Source organism: Nansenia antarctica (assembly GCF_963989245.1).
Source record: "Nansenia antarctica genome assembly, chromosome: 1".
Lineage (NCBI taxonomy): Eukaryota > Metazoa > Chordata > Actinopteri > Argentiniformes > Microstomatidae > Nansenia > Nansenia antarctica.
The window spans coordinates 71,054,496-71,069,495 of record NC_137674.1 but is presented as its reverse complement, the minus strand read 5'-3'; the positions used below and the strand labels follow the sequence as shown (position 1 = coordinate 71,069,495).

Below are 15,000 nucleotides of genomic sequence, written 5' to 3'. Positions count from 1 at the left end.
TTATTGTCCGAAGCCGAAACAGAACTTAAGGAAACACCAATTTTTGTACCATTGCATAAATTATATAAATGTAGCTTTTTATTCATGCTTGTATGCTTAATCATGTGAAATGTAAATTACGTGTTTGAAATTGTATATACTTTATGTTACATAATATTTCCTAATTTCATGAAAGATGTAAAAATTGTGACAGCTGGTGAAAGGGGGACTTTTAATTTTCAACAACGCTTAGCTTGCGCTTTTATTTAGAAATTGTGAAAACGAAAACGAAAGTCAATATCGTAATGTGCCTCTCGTTGTCGTTCAGAGAACAGATGCCAAACTACCGACATGTTTGCTGTAATTATATGATATATTTGATCGCGTCATAAAAAAAAACGTCTCGCATTCGGTAAACATTCAGTCTTTTCACACCGAATGGCCGAACACCGAATGTGCTTTTTTTTAAATATTTTTGTCCGGTGGCCGAACTTTTGGTGCATCCCTACTTCCAACTACACTTGCTCCCTGCATCCAGTTGTTGCACATGGAATGGAATGGAATGGAATGGAATGGAATGGACTTTATTTGTCATTGCTACAGTACAGGTACCAAACAACGAAATTTAGGAGGGGTGGCTCCCCTGGTGTTAGGAAAGGAAAAAGAAAACACATTTTAGAAAAAGCATAGATGCATAAAATCACAAGAAGGTAAGGAGCTGGTTTACATCAATAAAGGCTATGTACACAATCCACTGTACTATACTGCACAGATAGTCAACTAGGGTTGTCATATTGCACAAAAAGTATTTTTTCACATTATTTTAAAGTGTCACAGTTTGCAGGCTTGAAAATGTACATGTTTGTGCCTCAGCACTAGCTGCCATACAATCCGTCCGGACTGTCCTGGGCCCAGAACTTAGGCCTTTTCTGTACATGAACTGCATCGCTCTCATTGAGGTCCAGCTAAGCTAACGTAGCTAAGCTAGCTAGCCTTATAGCTATAGACCGCCGACTACAGTCCAATTAAATCAAACTGCGCGCAACGGAGTAACATTACCGGTTCACAGCAAGTCCTGACCCCTGACGCGCAATCCATTCAGACTTTAGGAATACAGTATACTGTAGGAATAGTTAAGGAGATTCGTCTGTCACACCCCCCCCCCCCCCTTCGGATCTCCACGATTCATACAAGTCACCCAAATTGAAGTGAAAGAAGCTAAAAGCGCTGAAAAGCAAGTGGTTTGCATCCCTGCAATGTGAGTGTGTGTGTAGGTGTGTGCAATTATGTGCGTGAGTGTGTGGCGAGCAAAGGCGTAGGAGTCCTCAGATGTCTCTGTGCGTGTGACCTCATTGTCTTACAACATGTGTCGCTATTCTAGTCCCATTGTGTGCGTGTGTGTGTGTGTGTGTGTGTGTTACCTTTAGAACAGGTCTCTTGAGGACGACTTCAGACTTCCTGGTGAGGTGTTGGTGGGAGGAGACTAGGTGATGTACCAGCAGGGGGATGGTGGGGAAGCCCTCTCCATCCAGGCGGTACATGTTCTATACACACACATGCATGCATGCACGCACGCACACACACACACACACACACACACACACACACACACACACACACACACACACACACACACACACACACACATACACACACATACAGTACTGTTCACAGAAGCACCCAGAATAGACACATACTGTACTGTTCTGCTCTGTACTGTAAAGACACCCACATAGACACGCACCTACAGTTGACGCGTACGCACGCATGCACAAACACACACACACACACACACACACACACACTCACACAAAGGCACTCGCACACACACACACACTCACAGACTCACATCGGTCATCTGGATGAGGAAGTGCTTGCAGGCGCCTGTCCAGTAAACAGAGAGGACGTACTCCAGTTTGCCTTGGCTCTTCCTGACCAGGAAGTCTCCGTCGCTCCGCAGCAGCTCCTGGACCTCCAGCCTGGGGACGGCCCCATGGTACCAGCCCTGCTGCCCCAGGGGCCGCTCCACCTCTGGGACCGGGGCCAGGGCAGGGGGCACCTGGACACAGGAGGGGCCAATGACAAAATGAGATGTACTGTATGTGAAAAGCATGCAGTGGTGTCAAAGAGTCTCCAATGTTCATAGAAAATGTGAATTTTGTCTGCAATACTGCAACAATACTAATATTCCATAGAAAGCCTAGATGTCTAAGATACTTTAGATATATTAAGATATGGGATATATACAATATATATATGTGACAGAAGCTGGTGAAACCAGGAACAAGTCTGCAGCCGATCTAACCATAACCCTTTTATTCTGAAAAATGTAAATGTCAACGTTGTTGAAAATCAACGGCACACTCGCTAGTCAACTAACACAGCTTGTTTTGTGAGCCTGCTAACAATGTAGTTGTTAGCAGTATAGCAAGTTGTGTTATAGTTAACTAGGTAGTAGTGGGGATTACTCACCCGAATCCATTGCATTGCAATATTTTGGCTTGACTAGCGAGTGTGTCATTGATTTTCAATCTATTTCCATTTTTCAGAATAAAAGTCATTACTCAGAGGACTGTACTACTCACAATGACAGGGACACGTGTTTCTAAACATACTTGACTATAGACCACATGGCGCCAACCCAAAGAGATCTCTGTCTCTTTAAGAGATAATGCATTGTGAAAGACACATCTCTGGAGATAAGGAGGAGCGAAGCCAGATAAACAAGGCCTCCACATAATTACAGGAGTCTTCGTCTGATCAGTTAAGCTTCCTTCAGTACACTCGGAAGCGAAAACACAACCATTTGTCAGCTGTTTGACAAGGAAAACAACGGAGACTTCACTGATGGGAGCTGGCAGAAACCAGATACCGAAAGAGATGCCGGGGTTGCGAAACAGTCCAGATCCATCTGTGACTGCCATGCTAACTCCACGACCGTAAATGACCCGCGTATAACCGTAGCTGACCAACGACTGACCGCGTATGACCGTGTGCGCTACATGTTGCGTCACTAACCGTGTATTTGGGTTTGAACAGGCCGCTGAGGTGGTTGAGGATGCTGTCCATGCTGAGGGGTTTGTATCCGTCCCTCTCCTGGAACACAGAGCACAGCTGTCACTATCCCCCCTCCCGCTCACCTTCCACCACTATCTCAAGGCTGGAGACATCATCAGTGCATATGGACTTAAAAGGGGGCAGTTCCCCCAAAATCTCAAATCTTTCATGGATAACTAGAGTAGAGAGAGCGATGTATTGGTCTTACGAGTCGATAGTCACCCAACCAAATATGCAGTGTAGTTTACTCACCCACAGCTTAGTATTAGCATAGCAGCACCCTAAATAAAACAAGTGGGAGTGGACAGACCCCCTGTTAGCATACTCCAGATAGCATGACATAGCATTAATGACCAAGTGGAAGTCTGCATGGTGAGTGACAGGTGCTGCAGATGGTAAGGTGGTAAAGTAAATGTGGTTGTGGTAATGTGGTAATGAATATCCTGTTATCTGACACACCAGCTTATGACGCCTTTTTTCAGGTCTGATGTATCAGTTGCTCTCTGCAGATTTGATGTAAATACTTTTTCAGCTCTATTTATTAAGAGTTGGTCAGATGATATGTTTCCCACCCAGGCCCTCACCCCTGTCTCTATATATTGTAAGATTATTTGATTTTCCTCTTTCAGGACTCATCCCTATGCATTAGGCTACATGGTATTTCTATTTAGCCTTCACCGATTAATCTATTCATGTGCATAGAACCTTGAGTAAAGCCCGGTACACACATAAAGATAATCTGGCCGATTTTTGCCCGATTTTCCCCCTTCCGACCAAGGACAGCAAACGCCCGATTATCGGATGGCTCTAAAGATTATCCTACAAGATTATCCTGTGGTGTGAGGTGTGTTAAGAGTCCATTTCTCCCGACAATCTGCTTGGAAAATGGTCGGGCCGACAATCGTAAATATTAAACGTGTTCAATATTTACGACCAAAAATCCTCATGTGTGTGGGCAACTCCCGACTCCCGACAACTCCCGAGCAGGGTTGCCAGATGGGCTCTGTTTCTTTTGATGGAATGAGCGGTTTTAGACTGTGGTTAGGCTGGAAAGTGTCAATCTCATCTGGCAACCCTGCTCCCGAGTCCGATTGTGACGTGGATGGAATGTAGCCAATCAAGAAGCGAGGCTGCCTCGTACAGGTCAGTCAGGGTACTACGTTAGATCACGTTTGACCACGCGAGATTTCTGGCTTGGGGAACGAGACTCTAGACTGTCGTACTGACAGATCTTTATGTATGTGGTGTGCTGTATTGGGAATATCGGCGCACACCACACACAATACGAACAAAACTGTTCAATCCATGATTTTTTATGTTCATATGTGGGGTCTCTCTCAGATAAAAAATCTATTAAGATTTAGAAAATCCTTATGTGTACCAGGCTTTAGTGTATATAGCCTACTTGTGACACTGATTGTTTTGATTGTGTTTGATTCATGTACTTATGACGTCATTGTAATTCCACTCAGGTGTGCTCACACAGGTGCTATCTATTAAATTAGCCTATAATACTACTACTAATAATAATACTACTATATAATGGCTGTCTTGCACTGTTTGTATGACAAAGGCTATGGCCATGACAAGACATGACAAAGGCTATGGCCGAAACCGTTGTCCTATTAAACAACACTTTTTACAAAACCGTTACGCCAAATCTTTTATTCCTTCAGCCAATCGGCTGCTAAATGAGTAGACCCAGCAGCGAAAGAGGGGGTCCTGCCATCTCCTATGCACTTTTTACTTGCATCCTTGAATCTGTTCTTAAACTTGAATTGTAAACTTATGCACTTATTATGTATTTATTGAACTGTTCTTAAACGTGAACCGTGGACTGGGTGCTGAGCTCCAGTGATGAATGTTTTTGTTGTGTGATCATGCATTATTTGTGGCCATGAACTGTGGAAAATGAATTGCCCTTCGGGGATAAATAAAGTATTCTGTATCTGTATCTGTATTTTGCATCTGGAACGAGTCTGGAACGAGTGTGCGACTTCTATTTCTTTCAAATGTCTGGAGTATAACCAAGTCGCACTATGGCGTGTCAGAGCCTCACTCCATGGAATGCAGGAAGTGTGCACAGGACAAATAAGGTGCGGCATGCGGTCTTAAATACCTTTTTTTGTTTGTTGTTGTTGTAAAAGTCGTCTATACAGAGCAGATTTACAGAATACCTTGTTTGCTTTAGTGTTTATGCGTGTGAGGAAGACTCCCTACAGTAAAAACAACATGAAGGCATCGCTGGAATGACCTCCCTAGCTGCTGGGGGATGTGAGCGTTATGTACCAGAACACTGAGTCATGCCCCGTCACGGCCTAGAGATGGATGCACCTCTAAGTAGTGACAGGGACAGGTTTGTGTCAGTACAGAAGAGCACAGACTGGTTGAGTGAGTCTTTACTCCACCTTTTGTCTCACTGTAAGGTTACAAAACCACGCTTACACAAGCTGCAACACTACATGCGTGGGAACATTAAAGCGCTCACATCATTACAGTCACACAAGATGGATGAACAAAAGCAATCAAACTGTTTCAATTCTTATGTTTTGAAAATGACATATTGATTCTAAGATTCTAAGATATAGGTGGTATATGTATATTTAAATGTATAGACTCAGATATATGCTGACTATCGTTGGCCGACAGTATATTTCCACTCAAGTTGAATAAATGAGAAGTGATGCAGTATGTGGCCATCTGGGAAGTTCCTCCATAGAAGAGTGACACATGGAACATGAGAGAGAGAAGGAGGGAGGGAGAGAGAGAGAGAGACAGAGAGTGACAGAGAGAGAGAGAGAGAGAGAGAGAGAGAGAGGGAGAGAGAGAGACAGACAGACAGAGAAGGAGGGAGAGAGAGAGACAGATACAGACAGACAGACAGACAGACAGACAAGACACAACCTACGCTGGAGGTGGTGGAGGAAAGGGAGACCCGGTCGTCCTCCAGCCCCAGGGCGGGTGGAGCGTCACGTGTCCCCAGCCAGTCCAGCTTCCCCCTCAGCAGCAGCCTCTGGGCCTCCAGCCTGGCCCGGGCCCCAAGGGACAGCGCCACCTGCTGGCGGCACTCCTCCAGTGCATGCCTCTTACTGAACTGGTACACCCTGCGAGGAGAGGCAGGCTGAGTCAGCCAGGTCGTAATCACCTGTGTTCACCACTGAAAGGACTTCAACAAACGTTGAAGTGGTACTTCACAGGCTACACCGACAGAACGGCACTCGAACCCGCGATCGTGATAGTCTCACCCAAGCGTGGCGGTTCGCTGGGTCCATCGTCTACAGTACAGTTAAACCTTAACATTTGTGCAGAGGGCTCTCTTACAGAAACAGCAGCCCACCGCGTGCGATATGAAACAGCCACTCGGGTAAAGGAGTTCTTTGAGGATAAAGGAAGCATCCAGCCATCGCTGCACGTCCTCGTTGCTTCCCAGCGTGTTTGATCAAACGCATGACTCATTAAGCAGAAGCCTGTTCCCCTGAGCAGCCCCCCCGAACACCAGCAGACTTTCATTCACTACTAGCAAACTCCTGTCTGTGCATCACGGAGCTTCTTAATGTCTTAATAACTCCCTCCTTCAGAGTCAGGGGAAACCTTTAATAACAGCCGACAGCTATATAAACCAAGACAAATGAGTGGAGAGGGGCTCGAAAAAACGCCATTCCTCATCAACCATGTTACATCACATTATCATAACGAGCTGCTCAGTCAGCCGACCTCCGGAGACCTCCCAGATCAGCCAGCCGTCCTGTCCGAGCGCGGGGGGTAAGGAGAGGGAAGGGAGGCTAAACGACTCTGATAGGACTGCTGAGGCACTGCGCAGTGAGCTGAAAGGAGCTACACCGAAACGCACTTAAAAGGTCCCAGTAAGGAACCTTCAAGATTTCTAAAAGCTTCCAAACGGTTGTGATGACTATGTTTATTTGGTAGCGATCAGGGAGGGAATGAGATCTCTTGAAAGAAATGTTTTATTTATGAATGCTGTTTTTGTCTGGGGAAAAAGTGTTTTTCTAAAATGTGTCCTACCCGATACTCAGTTTGCATATGAACATGTTGTCACTGTATCCAACACTGCATGTCCATTTCGGGGGGGGGTTATATTAATATTAGGGAGTATGTTGTTTTTTGGAACCTTTTGCTGTGGTGGCCTGTTTTGTTTGTCATGTTTAATGTGTTTTTAACTTTTGTATTTCTTTTACCCCCTACCCCATCAAAAGACTGTGCCTTTTGCCAGGTCGGCATTGTAAATAAGAATCTGTTCTTAATTGTCTTACCTGTTTTTTTGTTCTGCTTTTTTTTTTTTTTTTTAAAGATGAACATAACCTTGAGTGTGGTCGTCTCACCTCTGTGCCCCTCTGATGCCCTCGTCTGCCTCCAGCTCCAGCTCTAGCTGGTTGACGGAGGCCTGCTGGGAGCCCACCCTGCCGGCCAGGGCCAGCAGCTCCTCCTCCACTGCAGTCAGCCTGGGTGGTGGGGGGGATGGGGGGTGGTGGGGGGGATGGGGGGGGGGGGGTAGAGGGTAAGGAAGGAAGGGGAAAAACCTGTGCAGCACTGTGGGTCTAAATGTGTTGGCGAATGAGATCATACTACATATGGTGTGTGTGTGTGTGTGTGTGTGTGTGTGTGTGCGTGCGCGTGTGTGTGCGCGTGCGTGCGGGGGTAGGTGCACACTCACCTGTGCTGTATCCCCTCCACCGTCAAATCATTGAGCTCCAGCTCTCCGGCCTTCAGCTGGTCTGTGTCCTCCAGAAGCCCAGAGTCAAACTCCACACACACAGGAACCTCCCCTACTGACCTGCCGCAACCCAAACAACCAGGACTCCCATCACCCTCTTCTATATATGACAGCTGCTGGTGAAACCAAGAACAAGTCGGCAACCGACTAAAAGTTCAGACTTTTATTCTGAAAAATGTCATTCAATTTCAACGTTGTTAAAAATCAACGACACACTCGCTCGTCAAGCCAAAACACTGCAATGGAATGGATTCGGTGAGTAATCCCCACTACTCTACACTAACTAGGTAATAGTGAATCCATCGCATTGCAGTGTTTTGGCTTGACTAGCGAGTGTGTCATTGATTTTTAACAACATTGAAATTGAATTACATTTTTCAGAATAAAAGTCTGAACAGTCCGTCGGTTGCCAACTTGTTCCTGGTTTCACCAGCTGCTGTCACATATGACGTACAGGGGCCCCCAGAGAGATGGCGCGCAGGCCCACCGATGTGTGGACACGCCCTGGCGCCTCTCACCCCTGTCCCAGCTATGGGTCAAATACTCCAGCTATGGGCCAAATAGCCCCAGCTATGGGTCAAATAGTCCCACTGCCTTGTGGGCCTATTGAGGCGAAGGCTACAGGAGAAAACCCCTAACGAAAAATCCAACAGGTCAGCAGGCTGTAAGGTGGCAACCCCACCAGCTGACAACGGCTGCTGGGGCCAATCACCCACCCAGACGTAAAACTGATTGCTGAAACCGAAACCAGAACTAAGAAATCACACCTGAATTGGGCATGCCGCCCTACCAGTAGGAGACAAATGAATTCCTTGGGACAAACCCTAACAGAAGCCCAAGGGAGGAAAGGCCTGCTCCAGTTCAAGTCCAATACCAGAGTAGGATGCTGGAACGTGAGAACTCTATATCAAATAGGAAAGTTAGCACAACTAGCAAAGGAGATGAGAAGATACAACATTAGTATAATAGGAGTAAGTGAGTGTAGATGGAACACCTTTGGGGAAGTCACCATCGCCACAGGAGAGAGGTTCCTGTATTCAGGAAAGGAGAATGAAGAGGATCCACATATTATGCATGGGGTGGGCTTAATTATCTCTAAAGACGCTGCAAGAAGCCTCCTTGATTGGAAACCAGTTTCAGAGCGCATAATCACTGCCAGGTTCCTATCCAAGGGTCGTAACATCACCATCATCGTGTTATGCACCGACAAATTCGGCTGAAACTGAGGAAAATGAAAAGTTCTACCAACAACTACAAGCGCAAGTACAGAAGACCCCAAAGAGAGACATCCAGATAGTCATGGGAGATATGAATGCCAAGGTTGGAAGGGACAACAGGCACTGGATGAACGCCATGGGAACTGAAGGTCTCTGAGAAATGAACGAGAATGGAACCCTCTTTGCGGACTTCTGCTCTTTCAACAAACTGATCATCGGAGGAACTATATTCCCACACAAGCCCACACACAAAGCGACATGGATCTCTCCTGATCTAAAGACAGAGAACCAGATCGACCATATAGCAATAACAAGAAAATGGCGAAAACTGCTACTAGATGTTAGGGTAAAGAGGGGAGCAGACATCGACTCTGACCACCACCTGCTGATAGGAGAGTTCAGACTGAAACTAGCTGCAAGGACAGGGGAAGGAAGTAGGACCCAGAGAAAATTAAACATCAGGAAACTAGGGGATCACCAGGTTAGACAGGAAGCAGGGCTTACACTTATAAACAGATTCCAAGCATTAGCAGAAATGGGAGATGTTGAGGAACATTGGGAAAGCTGCAAGAAGGCCCTCATCGACACATGTGAACAGGTCCTAGGCTATAGGAAAGGAGAAAGAAAGGACTGGATTGCAGATGACACATGGAACGATATAGAGGAAAGGAAGAACCTCAAAAACAAGTGCAATAGGGAGCCAGATATGACCAAGAAAGGGAAATGGAGACAAGAGCACCAACAACAGAGCAGAGTAGTGAAGAAGAAGACAAGAAGGGACAAGAGGAGATATATTGACAACCTAGCATCTGAGGCAGAAGTAGCAGCGGGACAGAGGAACATGAAAGATCTCTACAGAATCACAAGACAACTAGCAGGGAAGAACAGAACCACTAGCCGACCGGTGAAGAATAAACAGGGACAACTCCTCACACAGGAAGCCCAACAGTTGGACCGCTGGAGGGAACACTTCCAAGAGCTCCTAAATAGACCTCCCCAGAAACATCACCAGAGATCAGAAGTACACCATTGGAAATACTGAAGGTCAACTGTGGGAGGATCTCGAAGGGTGAAATAACCAGAGCCATCAAAAAGATGAAGGCTGGAAAAGCACCAGGAGTTGATAACATCCCCCCTGATATTCTGAAAGCCGATCCCAAAGCGTCCACAGAGGTTCTATACCCCCTCCTCAACAAGATCTGGGATACAGAGACAACCCGATAGAATGGAAAACGGGCTTAGTGGTCACCATTCCAAAAAGAGGAAACCTTAGCGAATGCAACAACTGGAGAGGCATAATGCTTCTGTCCACCCCTAGCAAGGTTCTCTGTAGGATTATCTTAGATAGGATACAAGCAGCCTTGCATGACCAGTTGAGGAAGGAGCAAGCAGGTTTTAGGAAGGATAAGTCATGCACAGACCACATTGCTACCCTGCGAATCATCATAGAACAGTGTGTTGAGTGGCAAAGCGCACTTTATATAAACTTTGTTGACTTCGAAAAAGCCTTCGATAGCCTGGATAGGGAAGTGTTGTGGAAGCTCCCAGGTCACTATGGCCTACCCTCTAAGATCATCAACGTAATAAAAGACATATACCAGGATTCCAATGGCCGGGTGATCTGCAAGGGTAAACTGTCAAACACCTTTGCCATCACGACAGGGGTGCGGCAGGGCTGTCTCCTTTCCCCTCTGATTTTCCTCATTGCCATAGACTGGATCATGAGAAGAACAACTGAAAACCATAGGACAGGAATCCAGTGGACCCCGTTCACCCAGCTCGAGGACCTAGATTTTGCAGACGACCTCGCACTACTCTCCGAAAACCACACACACTTGCAACAGAAGACAGATAGGCTACAGACTAACAGTGACCAGCTTGGACTCAAGATCAACATCGGGAAAACTAAGACCATGAAGCTAAACCAGAAAACATATGACCCAATCACACTCAGGGGAGAGGCCATAGAGGACGTGGAGCACTTCACATACCTAGGGAGCAACATCAGCAGGGATGGAGGAGCAGACAGGGACATAGTAGCACGCATCAGCAAAACACAAGTAGCCTTCAATATACTCAGGCCCATCTGGCTGTCCAAGCAACTCTCCAACAACACAAAGCTACGGATCTTCAATACCAATGTGAAGACTGTCCTACTCTACGGCTCTGAAACGTGGAGGACCACCGAGGGCCTCACAAGCAAGATCCAGGTGTTTGTCAACAAATGCCTGCGGTACATCCTCAAGCTGTGGTGGCCCATCAGAATCACAAATGAAGAGCTGTGGAGAATAACAAACCAGGACAGCATAGCTACCACCATCAAAAGGAGAAAGTGGAGCTGGATAGGGCACACCCTTAGGAAGGACTCCAACAACATCACTAGACAGGCCTTGGACTACAACCCGCTGGGGAAGAGGAAAGTTGGAAGGCCGAAAAACACCTGGAGACGTTCCACACTCCAAGACCTGAAGAACATCGGGGTGAGCTGGCAAGAAACAAAGGCCCAGGCCCAAAAGAGAGTGAGATGGAGAGCTCTGGTGGACGCCCTATGCCCCTCAAAGGGGTGAAGAGGACCAACTAAACTGTCACATATGACAACAACAGAGGCACTCTTTTGGACAGCACAGTATCATTGTACAAAAGAAGAGATTTGGTGAGGCTGCATTCTCATTTTATGCACCCAAATTGTGGAATGCACTGCCAGTTTACATTAGAGATGCAAATATGTTCAAGTAAAGGCTAAAAACCCATCTTTTTAATATTGCCTTTAAATGACTAAACAATTAAATTATTATATAATGATTGGAGCACTTTGAGCTGCAACGTTTGCAAGAAAAGCGTTATAGAAATAAAAAGTTATTATTATTATTAATATTATTATTATTATTATTATTATATAATTATTGACGGACGGTGCAGTGGTGGAGCACCTGTTCTGCTGGATGAAGCTCTCGTACTCTGTGTACGGCTGGATGGCCCGTAGAGCCGCAGACATGTCCTTGTGGACACACACCACGTCCTGGTGCAGCAGACTGGACATGTCAAAGTACTCCTGCAGGATCTCCTTCCTGGGCCCACGACAGGGAGAAACAGAAGTCATGTGATGGGAAGCATCGGTTTCGGTTTGACACTAAAAAACAACTCTTATTACATCACACTTCCCCTACGGTGTACGAGAGGGAAGGAAATTATGTGAAATAAATAAATAAAAAACTGCATTTCAATTACTGGAACTTCCACTGCAGCACAAATAGCACACACGTTATGCAAACACACACACACACACACACACACACACACACACACACACACACACACACACACTAAGAACTAAACACCGGACCCGGGGGGGTGGACCAGTCTCTTTGGAACACTCTCCCAAACCACATCAAAGAATCCAGCGCACTCTCCTCCTTCTAACAGACACACACACACACACTCACAGTACGAGCACCATCTCCTGCTGCAGGCTCTGCAGGGCATGTAGCAGGGCGGGCTGGGCCTGGCTGTAGTGGTGCTGATGGTATACCTGGGCCGCCCGCACCGACAGCACATACTCATTATGCTGCTCATGTAGCCTCAGAGTAGCCTTGATGTAGCGCTCCCTGGCCCTCTCACGCTCCTTATCTAGACACACACACACACACACACATATATACAGTATATATCGATATTCAATTGAATGGGGATGTTTGTCCAAACTTTTTACTGGTACTGTATACAGTGGGGTGTAAATGTGGGCACCTCTAGTCAAAATGCTTTTTACAATTAATATCTAAGTGAAAAGAAGCAAACCTAACCTCTAAATGTTACAAAGTTAAACATGACACATTTCATTCAAAGCAAGATGATTCTTTTATTTGTTTTACTTTCTTACAGTTTCAAAATAATAAAACAAGGAAAAAGGCCTTGTGCAAAAGTTTGGGAACCCTGTCAGCTAGTACTTTGTAACTCCTCCTCGGGCAACTATAACAGCTTGCGAACGCTTCCTGTAGCCAGCTAAGAGTCTTTCAATTCTTGTTTTTGGACATTTTCCCCATTCTTCCTGGCAGAACACCTCTAGCCAGGGCCAGCCCTAGGACTTTTGTGGCCCTAAGCGAGATCTTTAATTTTCTCTTGATCCTGACTCCTCAGTCCCTGCCAATTACAAATATACCCATAAATTGATACAGCTACCACTATTTTTCACACGAGAGATGGTGCAGAAACTGGGAGCATCAACTATTTTTTTTGGGCCACTTGGTTATAGACCAATTTTGTAGAGTGACTGAGATGATGTTGTCACATCGACTGTGCTTTTTCCTCTCCGCCATTCAACTTTGTAAATTTTTGTCTCCCCAGGCCTCAGGGTCACATTCCTGAGCAGTTTTGTTCCTCTCCATTTGCTCAATTTATAATGCCAACCTGATCATTGATTCCTATGCAAATCAGAGACCCTATAAAAACAAAGACATTGATTCCAAAATGACATTAAGTATTATCCTTGCATTAAGATGGACTCAATGGACCATCCAACATCAGTCCTCCAAAAAAGCCTTTTTTAACTAGTCGTTGTGGCCCTAAGCGACCGCTTAGTTCGTTTATGACTTGGGCTGGCCCTGCCTCTAGCTCAGAAATATTCTTCAGCCTTCTTGCATACACGGTATGTTTGAGATCTATCCACAGATTTTCAATAATATTCAAGTCTGGGGTCTGTGATGGCCATTCCAAAACCTTCATCCGTCTTTCCTGAAGGTACTTTATGGTATGCCAAAAAGTTCAATTCTGGTTTCGTCAGTCCAAAGCACATTGTTACAATAGGCTTCAGGTTTCTCAAGGTTTTCTTTTGCATACTTCAGATGCTTAATTTTGTGTTGAGGTCATAGGAAAGGCTTCTTTCTGGCAACTCTGTCATGTAGGTCTTTGTTGTTTAAGGTCTGCTGTGTTGTTATCCTGTGAACAACTAGACCAGTGTCTGCTACTCTTTTTTGCAGCTCTTTTGCAGTGATGTGTGGTTTCTTCTGAGCATTTCTCACCAGATCTCAGGCCATTCTATCAGAACATTTTCTTGGTCTTCCAGATCTTGCCTTGACTTCAATTGTTCCATTTATTTTCCATTTTCTGATGATGTTTCTGACAGTGGAAATGGGTAGTTTGAAACATTGCAAGTTTTTTGTAGCCTTCTCCTTGATGGTGGAAGTGAACTATCTTGATTCTGACATCCTTGGACAACTGTTTATAGGAACCCATGGTTTTTAACACCAGGCACAACAGCCATGGCAGTCGGATACTTTAGAAGGCATGGAGTTACTTCAGAATATATATTGAAGCCCTAACGAGTAAATCACCTTGGTCTGGGCCTTAGTAATCATCTTCTCAAAAGGTAATAAAGAAGGGTTCCCAAACTTTTGCACAGAGCCCTTTTCCATTTTTATAAAAATAAATAAATAATAATAAAAAAGAAAAAAAAGAAAAAAGAAACCTTGCTTTAAAATTTGCAGAACGGTGTCATGTTTAACTTCGTAGCATTTAGTGTTCAGGTTTGCTTTCAATCACTTGGGCCCAGTAGTTCAAAACGTTTAATCTCAATCAGATCCGATCAGATTTTGAAATCCCATTTTTTGAGAACTCGGACAGATTTTGTCCCAGTATTTCAAAGCAATTCAGGATAGGATCACCCTGATCCAGATTCAGACTTTTCAAGATTACTAGATCTTGAATATCAGTGCTTTAATCCTACCAATCTCCATCTAGTGGATATGAAAAATAATACAAGAAAGACAAGAGACCACATTGCAGGGACATCTATAATGTCTAATTATATTTTTTAAAAACATAAAGGACTTAAAATCATAAGAGGCGTTTTGCATGCCTCAACTCTCTGAAAGTGGAACCCCAACGAGCATGCCGCATAACACTGGCTTGTATTGTGCTACACAATATCGCTGTCTATCCTAGAGTCCCCCTCTCTGACATCGATGATCCCCCAGAACCCCTTGCACATGCTGATAATCTAGGCCCACCTATGGACAGGGT

General features: G+C 45.2%; 1 protein-coding gene across 1 annotated transcript in view; it reads right to left on the bottom strand.

Moving 5' to 3' along the window:
- Window positions 1-15,000, bottom strand: part of fes (FES proto-oncogene, tyrosine kinase) — a gene marked incomplete at both ends in the record, with an annotated part of 35,122 nt that overhangs the window by 13,671 nt on the left and 6,451 nt on the right. Inside the window, 8 exons of the mRNA XM_080525739.1 lie at window positions 1,401-1,523; window positions 1,829-2,038; window positions 2,998-3,075; window positions 5,945-6,140; window positions 7,377-7,496; window positions 7,709-7,828; window positions 11,916-12,053; window positions 12,429-12,612. Of these exons, the coding sequence (XP_080381865.1) occupies window positions 1,401-1,523; window positions 1,829-2,038; window positions 2,998-3,075; window positions 5,945-6,140; window positions 7,377-7,496; window positions 7,709-7,828; window positions 11,916-12,053; window positions 12,429-12,612 (1,169 nt within the window). The remainder of the gene's footprint in view (window positions 1-1,400; window positions 1,524-1,828; window positions 2,039-2,997; window positions 3,076-5,944; window positions 6,141-7,376; window positions 7,497-7,708; window positions 7,829-11,915; window positions 12,054-12,428; window positions 12,613-15,000) is intronic.